This window comes from Poromitra crassiceps (genome assembly GCF_964638095.1).
Source record: "Poromitra crassiceps genome assembly, chromosome: 15".
NCBI classification, from domain to species: Eukaryota; Metazoa; Chordata; class Actinopteri; order Beryciformes; family Melamphaidae; genus Poromitra; species Poromitra crassiceps.
Genome location: NC_139634.1, coordinates 21,287,578 through 21,302,732, shown reverse-complemented (window position 1 = coordinate 21,302,732; position 15,155 = coordinate 21,287,578). Strand labels below are relative to the sequence as shown.

Below are 15,155 nucleotides of genomic sequence, written 5' to 3'. Positions count from 1 at the left end.
CCAAAAATGGGCAGGCTTTTCTCATGCTAGTTCATAGAGAAGCAGGCTTGTCATCAGAAATGAGATGAACCCCCGGCCGGATACAAAAAGCAGAAGCAGGTCTTTGCTAATAGAGGGCAAACCTAGCTCTATTGAACTAGCACAAACTCTCCTGCTAGTTCCTTTTTCAGTTCCTAGGAACTTCCTAACTACAACTCCTCTCCCACCCTTACCCAATGTCCCCACAGAAATCAACTCCTCTCCCACCCTTACCCAAAGTCCCCACAGAAATCAACTCCTCTCCCACCCTTACCCAATGTCCCCACAGAAATCAACTCCTCTCCCACCCTTACCCAATGTCCCCACAGAAATCAACTCCTCTCCCACCCTTACCAAATGTCCCCACAGAAATCAACTCCTCTCCCACCCTTACCCAATGTCCCCACAGAAATCAACTCCTCTCCCACCCTTACCCAATGTACCCACAGAAATCAACTCCTCTCCCACCCTTACCCAATGTCCCCACAGAAATCAACTCCTCTCCCACCCTTACCCAATGTACCCACAGAAATCAACTCCTCTCCCACCCTTACCCAATGTCCCCACAGAAATCAGGAAAGCTTCATCCAATCAATGTCCCTCTTCTTCCCTCTCTCCATCTCTCTCTCTCTGTCTGTGTCTGTAGGTAAAAAGAACAAGCTCCGTCTGTACTACCTGTCCTGGTTAAGGAATAAGATCCTCCATAACGACCCAGAGGTGGAGAAGAGACAGGGCTGGACCTCAGTAGGTGACCTGGAGGGCTGTGTGCACTATAAAGTTGGTAAGTAAGAACTAGAAACAAGCATTCTCAAGAGCTGCATGTACTATTAGCAGTGAGTCCTTTTCTTCTGCGGACCCACTTAAAAAAATGACAAACCATCGTGACCCAATTCACAATATGCCTTGTCTAAATCTGTGAATAAATGAACGTTTCTGACCATTTCTACTGCCATTTCTGCATCATCTTGAATAGGTAACCCAGCCATATTTCAAAGAGATATGTGTTTGGTAAATCATAACTTTGTTTTATGCACGTTATTGAAAACATGTGAAATAGTTTATAAATAAGACAAAATAAATGCATTTAGGCGGAGTTAACAGGGTGTCTCATTGTTATTTCCTCTCAGTAAAACAATATACACATGTAAAATAAGACTGCAGACGTCCGGGTAGTGTAGCAGTAGATTCCCTGCCTACCTACACGAGGGTCACAGGTTCATGCCCCTGTGTTACCTCCGGCTTGGTCGGGCGTCCATACAGGCACGATTGGCTGTGTCTGCGAGTGGGAAGCCGGATTGGGGGTATGTGTCCTGGGTGCTGCACTAGGGCCTCCTCTGGTCGGTCAGGGCGCCTGTTCGGGGTGGAAGGGAACTGGGGGGAATAGCGTGATCCTCCCACACGTTACGTCCTGCCGGTGAAGCTCCCCGCTGTCAGGTGAAAAGAAGCGACTGGCAACTGCGCATGTGTCGCAGGAACCATGGTGCTAGTCTACGGCTCTCCACAGATCAGCAGAGGGGGGAGCAGTGACCGGGGCATCAGGGGGAAATTGATCAAGTACATTTGGGGAGAAAATGGGGGTGGGAGGTCTTTCAGAAAGACACTGAGTCATGAAGTATGCACTTCTTAGGGTACTAAATCTGTTTATTTGTTTACCAGAGCAGCTCACAGAGTATCATCACGTCACAAAAAGCTCAAAGCTCCATTATATCAGGGGAAGAAAAAGAGTTGCCTAAGTTTATTTTGTGTCATCTGTCTTGTGTCCCCTTTTTTTGTGTCTTCTTCTCCCAGTGCGCTATGAGAAGATCAAGTTCTTGGTGATCGCTTTGAAGAACGCCGTGGAGGTGTACGCCTGGGCCCCGAAACCCTATCATAAATTCATGGCCTTCAAGGTTAGTAAGAGTTCTTGGTGTGGATTTCTGTGGTGCTAGCGAGGCGTTAGCAGGCTATTCATTTGACGATGGGAGGTCTATGGAGTTAAAAGCCTGGGCTCTTAAACCGCACCACAAGCCAATTACCTTCAAGTCCAATAGGACATATTGTATTTAATACTGCTAAGTCTGATCAGCTCTTAGCTTCAGAGTCAGGCCAATTAGGCTATGATTATGGGACACTATCAGATTAATAAATGACCCCCAAACCTCCAAATGCTCATGAACTGTATTTGGTGGGACTTTGAGTAGAGGGTCTACTGGAGATGGCTACCAAACAGCCCTGCCTGGCTAGTAGCAAAAGTCCTTTTTCCAATCGCTGAACTGGTTAAAACCATCACCATCTGTTTGCCGATACTGTTGTCCATTGTCTTTCCTGTCCTCGGTCTGTCTCTGTTTATCTAGGACAAAACATTGTCTTTCCTGTCCTCGGTCTGTCTCTGTTTATCTAGGACAAAACATTGATAGACATGGACAGAAACTCCATTAGGGTCACCTCCACACATGCAGCCACACACATTTACGTACTTACACACACACGCGCGCGCGCACACACGCGCACACACGCGCGCACACGCACACACACACACACACACACACACACACACACACACACACACACGACATCCAGGCTGTGTCCCACTTCTTTGTGTCCTCCGTGGCCTGAGCTAGTTTAGTTTCTCCTCTGCACCACGCAGTTTAACCCTCTCTCCTCTCTTTTCAGTTCAACCCTCTCTCCTCCCTCTTCAGAAAGGCTTGAAATACACTGACTCAGGGATGCAGGAAGTGGGGGTGCTTAGGGTGCACCCTCTGCTGTTTTGTATTGGAATTGCAACATCAATACAAAAAAAAGATTAAAATGTGTTTTATATGCTTTATACTGCTATATTTAGAGTTTAGTTGAAGACTATGAGCAAAGCAAAGAGGGTGGAGATGTTATTTTTTGATGTTTGGTTTATAATAATAAGATAATAAAATATAATAATAATAATAAGTTCAGTGTTTCTGCCTGTGTTGCTGTCTGTTGTAGTGTAAAACGACCAAAAGGTGACATGAAAGTGTGGTGACATGAAAGTGAGTGAGAAAAGGAGAAAATACTGAATAATGACATCACAACAGTATAATCCTAATGTTAATTTAATATGAGATATTTGCTAAAAAACATATTGCTAAAAATATTGCTAAAAAACATCCAAACATCCAAAAAAAGTCCCTTCCTTGCAGCACCCTCTACTTAAAAGGAGTTCCAGCGTCCCTGCACTGACTGCAGTTTAACCCTCTCTCCTCCCTCTTCAGGAAGGCCTGAAATACACTGACTGCCTTGTTAATTAAGCAATATATCACGAGAGCAAGTGTGTTGTGGTGAATATATCCCGCTGATAAGCTGTTATCCCACGAGGCCGCAGGCCGAGTGGGATAACAGCTTATCAGCGGGATATATTCCACAACACACGCTGCTCGAGTGCTATATTGCTTTTATAAAACGGTTTCCAAGTATAATAATATAATAATAATAATACTATAAGTCCGACTGGCATCGTATTCTGATAGAGTCAGTTGAAACACTACTGTAAGGCGGGACCTCTAGCAAGAAGATAGACGTGCGGGTGATTTGATTGGATCGTTCTGGAGACTGAAGTCGACATTGGCCAATCCTGGCGCTTGCTGAGAGCTTTTTGCAAAGCTCGACACCAGAGCCGTATGCCGACACCAAGTAACGTTACGTCTTATTTAGAAATGCGGGGTTAAGAGTGAGGGCGCGCGAGAGAGGGGTTAAGACATTAGCCCGCGTCTATTCTTGTACAAAACATAATTTTCTGCGAAGTATTAGTAAAGTTATAAGCGAAGATCGATTCACAAGGATCTGAAAGATGTCTCCGCCATTTTGTTTTTGGGGTAACCAAAGCCTAAGAGAGTTGCGCCATCATGCGTCTGGCTGCAAGCGAGTAGCTTTTTGTTTTGACACTACTGTAAGGCGGGACCTCTAGCAAGAAGATAGACGTGCGGGTGATTTGATTGGATCGTTCTGGAGACTGAAGTTGACATTGGCCAATCCTGGCGCTTGCTAAGAAGCTGAGAGCTTTCTGGAAAGCCCAACACGGAGCTCGAGCGCAGAGCTGCCTTTTAGTAAGAGAGTTGCCATGGCAACCAATAACCCATGGCCATGGGTTATTGAACTCGGTTACTGGAATTATACAATGGCTGTGAACCAATCAGATTGCTTGATTTGAGAGAGCCGTTTTATAAGCCTTGTTATAAACCTGCCTTATATATATATACCTGCCTTATATCAGCCTGCATGTGATAGGCCACACCCACAAGCACCAATGACAAGCAAACTTGACACATGCATCACAAATGTGATAACATCTTAGTGATTTTGGATTATTCTTGCATTTGTTGTGGCCCTCTTGGTTGATTTTTAAAATACTCTAGTAGGTTATTTACCTGACAAGCATGATAATGATGGTCCAAACTGTTGCACTCTTTTTGGAACACTCCACACCTTGTCTCAGGTTCATTGGTTTTATCACAAACAACCAATATTGTTGGATAACATTCATAAGCTCCTATAGAAACATTTTCACTAAAATTCTAATTGTTCTAACAAAACAAAATATAACTTGAATCATTTCTACAGAAGAGTTTCAGTCTTTCATTCATTCAGTCTTTGTGTGTGTGTGTGTGTGTGTGTGTGTGTGTGTGTGTGTGTGTGTGTGTTTATCCAGTCTTTCAGCTCTCTGCCTCAGAAGCCCATGTCTGTTGACCTGACAGTGGAGGAAGGCCAAAGATTAAAAGTCCTCTACGGCTCCCTGTCTGGTTTCCATGCCATTGACGTCGACTCTGGAACACCTTATGACCTCTACCTGCCTACACATGTAAGAATCTATCTATCTATCTATCTATCTATCTATCTATCTATCTATCTATCTATCTATCTATCTATCTATCTATCTATCAAATTATCTTGTAGAAAAGGCCCTATCATACCGACTGATGAGACCATACACATTGAAACACATTATAGGTTTTAAATACCTATATATGAGAGAATGTACATGGACAGTAAATGTATAAATAAGCCACACAGGATTGTAAACAAAACCACTCTGCTCTCTTCTCCTCCTCTGTTTCATATCTCTCTTCTCTCTCTCTCCTCCCACTCAGTCAGTCTATATGTATATAGCTGTCAACCACTCTGCTCTCTTCTCCTCTGTTCCATATCTCTCTTCTCTCTCTCTCCTCCCACTCAGTCAGTCTATATAGCTGTCAACCACTCTGCTCTCTTCTCCTCTGTTCCATATCTCTCTTCTCTCTCTCTCCTCCCACTCAGTCAGTCTATATAGCTGTCAACCACTCTGCTCTCTTCTCCTCCTCTGTTTCATATCTCTCTCCTCTCTCTCTCCTCCCACTCAGTCAGTCCTGTCAAGTTACCACTCTGCTCTCTTCTCCTCCTCTGTTTCATATCTCTCTCCTCTCTCTCTCCTCCCACTCAGTCAGTCCTGTCAAGTTACCACTCTGCTCTCTTCTCCTCTCGTTCATATCTCTCTTCTCTCTCTCTCTCCTCCCACTCCCACACCCATGGCAGCTTTGTTCATTTGCTCCCATTTCTCCCTCGGTTCTTCTCTCCTCTCCGGTCTTCTCTTTGCTACATATTTGTTCTCTGTGTGTGTGTGTGTGTGTGTGTGTGTGTGTGTGTGTGTGTGTGTGTGTGTGTGTGTGTGTGTGTGTGTGTGTGTGTGTGTGTGTGTGTGTGTGTGTGTGTGTGTGTGTGTGTGTGTGTGTGTGTGTGTGTGTGTGTGTGTGTGTGTGTCTCTGTTCAGGACGTGGGCAGGTGCTGACAGCAGCATGTGATGGATGACTCATGCTATTCAGACACCTTTATCCCTCATATGGCGTTTACATTATAGATATTGATCTAGTGAGGCGTGGGTCACTTTCATATTATCATATCATAGTTTCATATCATCATAGTCACTTTACTGTTTTCCTATGATTTTCAATAGCCTACATTTCATTGGTGGTTTTGGACAGTCGTATTTTAGAAGTTTATTTTTTAATTTAGTTTAATATTTAATTGTTTAGTTGGTTGGATGGTTTTGATTGGATTTGGGAAAATAAATGCATGATGTTCCCAAAGTCAAAGAATAATCGTGTTAAATAATCGGGCTCTCAATATTGATCAAAAATAATCGTGATTGTCATTTTGACCATAATTGTGCAGCCCTAGGGGATCACGTTTTGTGACTGATAGATGAGAAGTGGGGAGATGCAGTCTCTTGGCAACCGAAAACTCGAAAACTGTTTCTGATAGGAAAAATATCATATTTTGTCAACTTGCTGGTGTTTAGTGTGCGTATGACTCTGAAAGTGAGTGGGTTACATAATTTCAAGCACTTTGTTGTTTTTTCAAAATACTTAACATAAGATTAAATTAGTACAGAAGTTCAACATGGTTAAAGTATACTAAAACTTCTTATCTGACAGAAGTTTACTATTATTGTTTGTTAGTTCGTTAGTTACCGGTAGTTAGTTAGTTAGTTATAGTTTTTAGTTTGTTTTTTTTGGGGGGGGGGTGAAATCTTCAAGCCTCTAACAGCAACTTAGTGTTCAAGGCTGCCAGATATCAAGACCATCAGCTTAGACATAACAGAGACTTAAGGTAAAGGTAAGGTAAAGTCGCAACGATTGTCAGACACCTGAGTGTGCGAAATTTGTTCTCCGCATTTGACCCATCCCCTGGAGGAGCAGTGAGCAGCAACAGCAGCGCCGCGCTCAGGAATCATTTGGTGATCTAACCCCCCAATTCCAACCCTTTGACGCTGAGTGCCAAGCAGGGAGGCAATGGGTCCCATTTTTATAGTCTTTGGTATGACTCGGCCGGGGATCGAACTCACAACCTCCCAGTCTCAGACTTGTCATGTGTGCTGCCAGAGTGGAGCATCATCACTATTCAGCATGTTAAAGACCCCCCTCCACTTCAGCTGGATGTCTGAGCTTCACTGTGCAGAATGATGTCTGTGCAGAGTTTGACACTAGAAGGCTGTTTTCACACTCGTGTGCTGGAAATGGAAAGTTTCTCTGTGCTCACTGAAAAGACCATTTCCTACAAGCGTGATTGATTTGTGACATCACAAATACTTGCAGCCTGTCCAGTATTCAGCAGTTACACTTTCAACAATATTCGCATATATTTACAGGTTCTGGAATTGTTTATTCCTTGAGAAGGAGGGGAAGTCATTTTAAAGATTTTAACAAGATAATTAAACTTTTTTTGTGGAAAAACCATACAAACAGCACACAAATTACAGTAACACTAATTAACCTTGATTTCGGTCTGAATGGGTGCTGTGTTGGGTCCTTGAATTTGAGGGAATTGGGTCTTGACAGTCCTTGAATTTGATGTTTAAGAAGGTGTTTGATCTCGACACATGAAACACATGTACCTCTCTCTCAGGCTTAGCTCTAAGATGGCTCGACTCAGTTCTCTCTCTAGTTCATACACTCTTGTCTCTCTCTCACACACACACACACACACACACACACACACACACACATACACACACTCTGCCCCAGCTACCTTTAATGTGTGCTAGTTTCCACAAGCGAGGGGGAGAGACAGGGAGAGGGAGGGTGATAGGAAGAGAGGACAAAACCTCTAAAAATACATCCTGTCCTCTCGTAAACGATGTTATCTGTGTGCGTGTGTGTGTGTGTGTGTGTGTGTGTGTGTGTGTGTGTGTGTGTGTGTGTGTGTCTGTCCGTCTGTCCTGACCTGTTCTTGCTCCCGTGGAGTTTGTCTTTTTCTTTTTTCTGGCTCTTCCTCTGGTATATTAAGCCAGTCTGCACCCACAGCTGCCTACTACACTGGTGCCTTACAAAGCTGCTGCTCCGCTAAGACTCACTGCTCTCTCTCTCTCTCTCTCTCTCTCTCTCTCACACACACACACACACACACACACACCTTACAATGCTGCTGCTCCGCTAAGACTCACTGCTCTCTCTCTCTCTCTCTCTCTCTCTCTCTCTCTCTCTCTCTCACACACACACACACACACACACCTTACAAAGCTGCTGCTCCGCTAAGACTCACTGCTCTCTCTCTCTCTCTCTCTCTCTCTCTCTCACACACACACACACACACACACACACCTTACAAAGCTGCTGCTCCGCAGACTCACTGCTCTCTCTCTCTCTCTCTCTCTCTCTGTCACACACACACACACACACACACACACCTTACAATGCTGCTGCTCCGCTAAGACTCACTGCTCTCTCGCTCTCTTTCCATCTCTCTTCTTTCTTTCCCTTTCTCTCTCTCACACACACGCACACACACAAGCATTCAACTCTCTCTCTCACAGGGTGCTTAGACCCACTCTCACACACACACTCTCTCACACCCGCACACCCCGTCACAGGGCGCTTTTAGACCCACTCAAACACACTGGCAGTTCACTCGCTCGTACACTCTGACTTGCATCAGCGGTTAAACTCACACACACATGTTTTCACTTTGACTGCCCTTTTGCCTCCATACAGCGTTTTCACTTATTCAAACATTTGCCCACCCGTGAACGCCATGCACTCTCCACACACTTACAAAGCGGCGTGAACAGGCACACACCGACACGTCTTGTCTCACTGCTGCCTCCTGTGGATGATGTTACCATGCTGATTCCAAGGCAGAGGATTAAAATTGCATTGCGTCTGTGGATGCCCGTTCTAATGCTCAGGATTGTGGTGGCGCACACTTCGGTAAAGTATGAGGCACTCGAAACACACACACACACACACACACACACACACACACACACAGCTACAGTACTTACTGTATCACAGTACAGAAACCTACTGAAGTTTTTTTTTCTGGAGGAGGCTTGTTGCTGAACTGCTGTCATGTTCGTTAAATGCTAGCTGGATGCTAGTTGCTCCTTTCTTGTTGACTAGCATGTTGCCTAAAGTGATCATCTCTAATAAGTCATCATTCTCATGTAAATACGTGTCTGTTAAAGGGTGCTGGTATTGGTACTGGTATCATAATTCTTTAAACTCTACCTATATGCCCTACTGTTGACCTCCTTACTGTCAGTAGCTTGTGACATTGGTGATCCATAAAATCACCCTTATTCTACTATCAGTTATTGGAAAGCTTTCTGGATAAGGGCATCAGTTAAATGCCTAATGTGTAAACAATAGGAAAAAATAACATCAAGCGCCAGAAGCATAATGTTGCATCTCACAATTTGAGTATCATCCGAGGTAGAGATGCACCTTTCACTTTTATATACCAAACATAATTCAAACCACTGTTTGAATAATGGAATGGAATGAAATAAATCGAACTAGGAGTTGAATGTGTGCCTGTCCAACAGATCTAACTAAGATCTAACCAAGAGTTGAATGTGTGCCTGTCCCACAGATCTAACTAAGAGTTGAATGTGTGTCTGTCCAACAGATCTAACTAAGAGTTGAATGTGTGTCTGTCCAACAGATCTAACTAAGAGTTGAATGTGTGCCTGTCCAACAGATCTAACTAAGAGTTGAATGTGTGCCTGTCCAACAGATCTAACTAAGAGTTGAATGTGTGCCTGTCCAACAGATCTAACTAAGAGTTGAATGTGTGTCTGTCCCACAGATCTAACTAAGAGTTGAATGTGTGTCTGTCCAACAGATCTAACTAAGAGTTGAATGTGTGTCTGTCCAACAGATCTAACTAAGAGTTGAATGTGTGTCTGTCCAACAGATCTAACTAAGAGTTGAATGTGTGCCTGTCCAACAGATCTAACTAAGAGTTGAATGTGTGCCTGTCCAACAGATCTAACTAAGAGTTGAATGTGTGTCTGTCCAACAGATCTAACTAAGAGTTGAATGTGTGTCTGTCCAACAGATCCAACTAAGAGTTGAATGTGTGTCTGTCCAACAGATCCAACTAAGAGTTGAATGTGTGTCTGTCCAACAGATCTAACTAAGAGTTGAATGTGTGTCTGTCCAACAGATCTAACTAAGAGTTGAATGTGTGTCTGTCCAACAGATCTAACTAAGAGTTGAATGTGTGCCTGTCCAACAGATCCAACTAAGAGTTGAATGTGTGTCTGTCCAACAGATCTAACTAAGAGTTGAATGTGTGTCTGTCCAACAGATCTAACTAAGAGTTGAATGTGTGCCTGTCCAACAGATCTAACTAAGAGTTGAATGTGTGTCTGTCCAACAGATCTAACTAAGAGTTGAATGTGTGTCTGTCCAACAGATCTAACTAAGAGTTGAATGTGTGCCTGTCCAACAGATCTAACTAAGAGTTGAATGTGTGTCTGTCCAACAGATCTAACTAAGAGTTGAATGTGTGTCTGTCCAACAGATCTAACTAAGAGTTGAATGTGTGTCTGTCCAACAGATCTAACTAAGATCTAACTAAGAGTTGAATGTGTGTCTGTCCCACAGATCTAACTAAGAGTTGAATGTGTGTCTGTCCCACAGATCTAACTAAGATCTAACTAAGAGTTGAATGTGTGTCTGTCCAACAGATCTAACTAAGAGTTGAATGTGTGCCTGTCCAACAGATCTAAGAGTTGAATGTGTGCCTGTCCCACAGATCTAACTAAGAGTTGAATGTGTGTCTGTCCAACAGATCTAACTAAGAGTTGAATGTGTGTCTGTCCCACAGATCTAACTAAGAGTTGAATGTGTGTCTGTCCAACAGATCTAACTAAGAGTTGAATGTGTGTCTGTCCAACAGATCTAACTAAGAGTTGAATGTGTGTCTGTTCAACAGATCTAACTAAGAGTTGAATGTGTACCTGTCCAACAGATCTAACTAAGAGTTGAATGTGTGCCTGTCCCACAGATCCAGGGCTCCATTCGTCCTCATGCCATCATCATTCTTCCACACAGCGCGGGCACCGAGGTGCTGGTGTGCTACGAAGACGAGGGCGTCTACATCGACACCTACGGCCGCATCACCAAGGATACAGTGCTGCAGTGGGGCGAGATGCCTGCCTCCGTCGGTATGTTTCATGCAGGGCCCGCCTATAGCTGGCGTCAAAGCCCAACTGCCTGTTGAATATGAATGAACTTATGAGATATCAAGATAGGTACTGGATATAGCATATTGGAATAACCCTGCATTCACCTGTTACTACAGCACTGACGTGTCCTCAGCACTGGGAACACACAGCGAACCAAACCTTGTGGGGACAGATTTGGGACAGGGTGCGCTAAAAATAAGATGGAAGTGATTCTGCACGCTGTGTGTTCGGGTCCAATAGATGGGTCATTATTCTAGGATAGGGATTGTCAGCGGGGAATAGATCTCTCTCTCTCTCTCTCTCTCATTCACACACACACACACACAACACACACTCCATATTCCTCTCTCACTCTATATACAGCATATACATATATATATATGACCAGACTATAGATATCTTACTCTATTTCTCTCCATCTCTCTCTCTGTGTCACACACACACACACACACACACACACACACACACACACACACACACACACACACCCACATACATATACATATACATATAACGTGTGTGTGAACATTAGGCAAAAGTGATTTTCATGAAGACATTTATAATCTGAATGTACTATGACAGTATCTCTACCTGTCTCTGTGCACCCCGCATCTCTCGCTTCAATTCAATTCAATTAGCTTTATTAGCCTGATATATGTATCTCCCCCCCCCTCTCTCTCTCTCTCTCTGTCCCTCTCCCTCCCTCCCTCCCTCCCTCCAGCCTACCTGCAGTCTAACCAGGTGATGGGTTGGGGGGATAAGGCCATAGAGCTACGGTCGGCCAACACAGGAAACCTGGAAGGTGTTTTCATGCACAAAAAGGCCCAGAAACTCAAGTTCCTGTGTGAACGCAATGACAAGGTACCATTTACTTTGCACATCCAATACATAGTGCCATATTTTCATTCAGTCATTCACATCACATGCTTATACTTATCTGTGTAGTACATTTTTATTCAGTCATTCACATCACATGTTTATACTTATCTGTGTAGTATATTTTCATTCAGTCATTCACATCACATGTTTATACTTATCTGTGTAGTATATTTTCATTCAGTCATTCACATCACATGCTTATACTTATCTGTGTAGTACATTTTCATTCAGTCATTCACATCACATGTTTATACTTATCTGTGTAGTATATTTTCATTCAGTCATTCACATCACATGCTTATACTTATCTGTGTAGTACATTTTTATTCAGTCATTCACATCACATGTTTATACTTATCTGTGTAGTATATTTTCATTCAGTCATTCACATCACATGCTTATACTTATCTGTGTAGTACATTTTCATTCAGTCATTCACATCACATGTTTATACTTATCTGTGTAGTATATTTTCATTCAGTCATTCACATCACATGCTTATACTTATCTGTGTAGTACATTTTCATTCAGTCATTCACATCACATGTTTATACTTATCTGTGTAGTATATTTTCATTCAGTCATTCACATCACATTCTTATACTTCTCTGTGTAGTATATTTTCATTCAGTCATTCACATCACATTCTTATACTTATCTGTGTAGTATATTTTCATTCAGTCATTCACATCACATGCTTGTACTTATCTGTGTAGTATATTTTCATTCAGTCATTCACATCACATGCTTGTACTTCTCTGTGTAGTATATTTTCATTGAGTCATTCACATCACATGCTTGTACTTCTCTGTGTAGTACATTTTCATTCAGTCATTCACATCACATTCTTATACTTCTCTGTGTAGTTCATCATTCAGTCATTCACATCACATGCTTGTCCTTCTCTGTGTAGTTCATCATTCAGTCATTCACATCACATGCTTGTCCTTCTCTGTCTAATTCAATCTACTGTATCATGATATTTGTGAACATTTATTTTAATTGACTAAAACTGAATCTCTCTCTACAGGTCTTCTTTGCTTCAGTGCAGTCGGGAGGCAGCAGTCAGATTTACTTCATGACTCTTGGACAGAACTCGCTGTTCAACTGGTGAGGTCCAGATCTGTTACTCTGGGATCCATTGGTGACGCCCAGATCTGTTACTCTGGAATCAGCTGGTGATGCCTGGATCCATTTGTCTTGATCAGTTCTGCCGTGGATCTCTGGTGGTGAAAGACGTCATACAAGCCATTACCCCTGTCTACAGCCTCTCTGTTCATGTAAATACACCCGGGCGGGTCCACAGTTCAATTGATCCAGACCCACGACTCCTTCAACTGGATCCAAAATGTTTGGATCTATAACTCAGCGATTGACTGAATATGTCTAGCTTTATACATTTTAATATACCAGAGTCTGCAGAAGTCTGCTTAATCAAAACTTGCCTGGAAGGAGATTTGATGGCTTGATTCAGTTGATCGTGTGGTGAATGGTCTGCCTTCAAAATTCCAATCTTCATATACCTGATCCGTTCCTCTTGTCTCATCTATCATCACTCTTTTCAGCCAGTGATCAAACCTGCTCTGTGTTCAGCTACTCTGGATCAGTTACTCCTGGTTGGTTTATCGACTCCCTCCTCGGCTCTAGCTTTTATCGATTTTATCGACTCAGCTGATCATGCCTGGATCCATTATTCACTCAGTCTGGACTCGCAACCCAATTGGTGTGTTATTGGATCAAATGCTCTCTTTTATTCTGCACAGAGTAATGTTTGGATCAGTTATTCTCTGTGTGGGGTTCAGCTGGCTGTGGCTCGACTACAAACAAACAGCATCTGGAACAAAGCAATGAAAACTGGAATAACAGACCTCATTCGTTCCATGGCACTGGTTTTCAAAGACTGGGTTGGGGCCCAAATGTGAGCCATAGGAAGATTAAAATCAGTCCCAAAATTATTCTGAATAAATTGGTATTCCAATCTAATTGACTATGTTATGTTGCCAAAATCTGCCAAAGTTCCTGCAGTGATTTTTAGCAGCCTAAAAGTTTTGCTGAATTAGTGGATTTCAAATCCAGTGTCACACAATGTATTTTGAAGAGGTGGATACTCAGAGAGAAAAGAAGATTTATCATTCCAAATGTTGATCTCAATATCAGGTGGACCAAAAAATGGCAAGTTTTATGTCTATCTATTAACTCTCATATATCTTAGCTATGCTTATGTATTATGATTTGGATTGAAAACTTGAATGAAGAATTTGTTCCTTTTGTACAAAATGTAAGTATTTTTGTGCTATATTTCTTCATTATAGTTCACTATTTTATCCACAATGACTTCTCTCAGTAATCAATCCCCATGGAGGCAGTGTTGTCTATCTTCTATAAGATGTTGGGTTGTTAGTTGTGTTTGCCTAATCATAACTCAAACTCCAAAAACATATTATTCCAGTATTGCACCGAATCCTTATTGTGTTGATTACCATTGAGTATTATTATAAGGTATTATATTATGCACTATCAAACTATTTTTGTTATTGATTTAAATATTGCCCTGCACCTCAGGACCACCCCCTTTCCCCCTACATTTTTGGAAGAACTCATTTTTGGGGGAGCTGATCTCAGAGCTGCTGCCAAAACCAGTGTTTGTTGTTTTCTGCTTCAGGATGACAACAACTTAAAGGTAACCCTTGACATCCTAGATTCCTTCAGAAATATATATATATTTTGTAATTAATGCGTTGATGCACACCTTATACTGTAATAAGGCCAAAAGTTTATTTCAGTGCGTAGATGTGGCAATATTGAAGACCCTGTCCTAACTTGAACACATAGTTCTAACTTCCTTTAAACTATTTCTAAGATCATAGTATCCCCATCCCCAATACGTCCAGTTCTCTTTCTGCTTAGCCTAGAGCCCTAGAATCAGATCACCAACTAGCTTAGGTAACAATTTGCTCTTGATATACTTACAGCAGATAAGTTACATTGCATAATTTGCATTCAAATGAGTAAGGCATATTGTATAACAATCGTACTTTTAGGCCCCTACTTGAGCCTTCACAGTCCAGACTTGGACCAGGTAATTTAAATATGGTATTACTCTTTAATAAGGACCTCACTTTACTGTAGGAACTGCAGTTGTTTATGTACAGTATAGAGGATGTAAACAAATATAGAAACAAAACAACTACAGCCCGACAGTAATAGGCTATATGCTTTCTTGTACAGCTTAGAGATTTTATAATCCACAGGCCATCTTTATGTATGTGTACAGAATTACGGGCTTGTTAATGTGAAACTCCAC

At 42.3% G+C, this 15,155-nt stretch overlaps 1 protein-coding gene across 1 annotated transcript in view; it reads left to right on the top strand.

The window, feature by feature from the left end:
• Positions 1–12,965, top strand: part of LOC310790651 (mitogen-activated protein kinase kinase kinase kinase 4) — a gene marked incomplete at its 3' end in the record, with an annotated part of 104,706 nt that extends 91,741 nt beyond the window's left edge. The window contains exons 28-33 of the mRNA XM_083652362.1: positions 665–799; positions 1,807–1,907; positions 4,676–4,825; positions 10,792–10,951; positions 11,694–11,833; positions 12,882–12,965. Coding sequence (XP_083508488.1) covers positions 665–799; positions 1,807–1,907; positions 4,676–4,825; positions 10,792–10,951; positions 11,694–11,833; positions 12,882–12,965 — 770 coding nt within the window. The remainder of the gene's footprint in view (positions 1–664; positions 800–1,806; positions 1,908–4,675; positions 4,826–10,791; positions 10,952–11,693; positions 11,834–12,881) is intronic.
• Between the last annotated feature and the right edge of the window lie 2,190 nt (positions 12,966–15,155).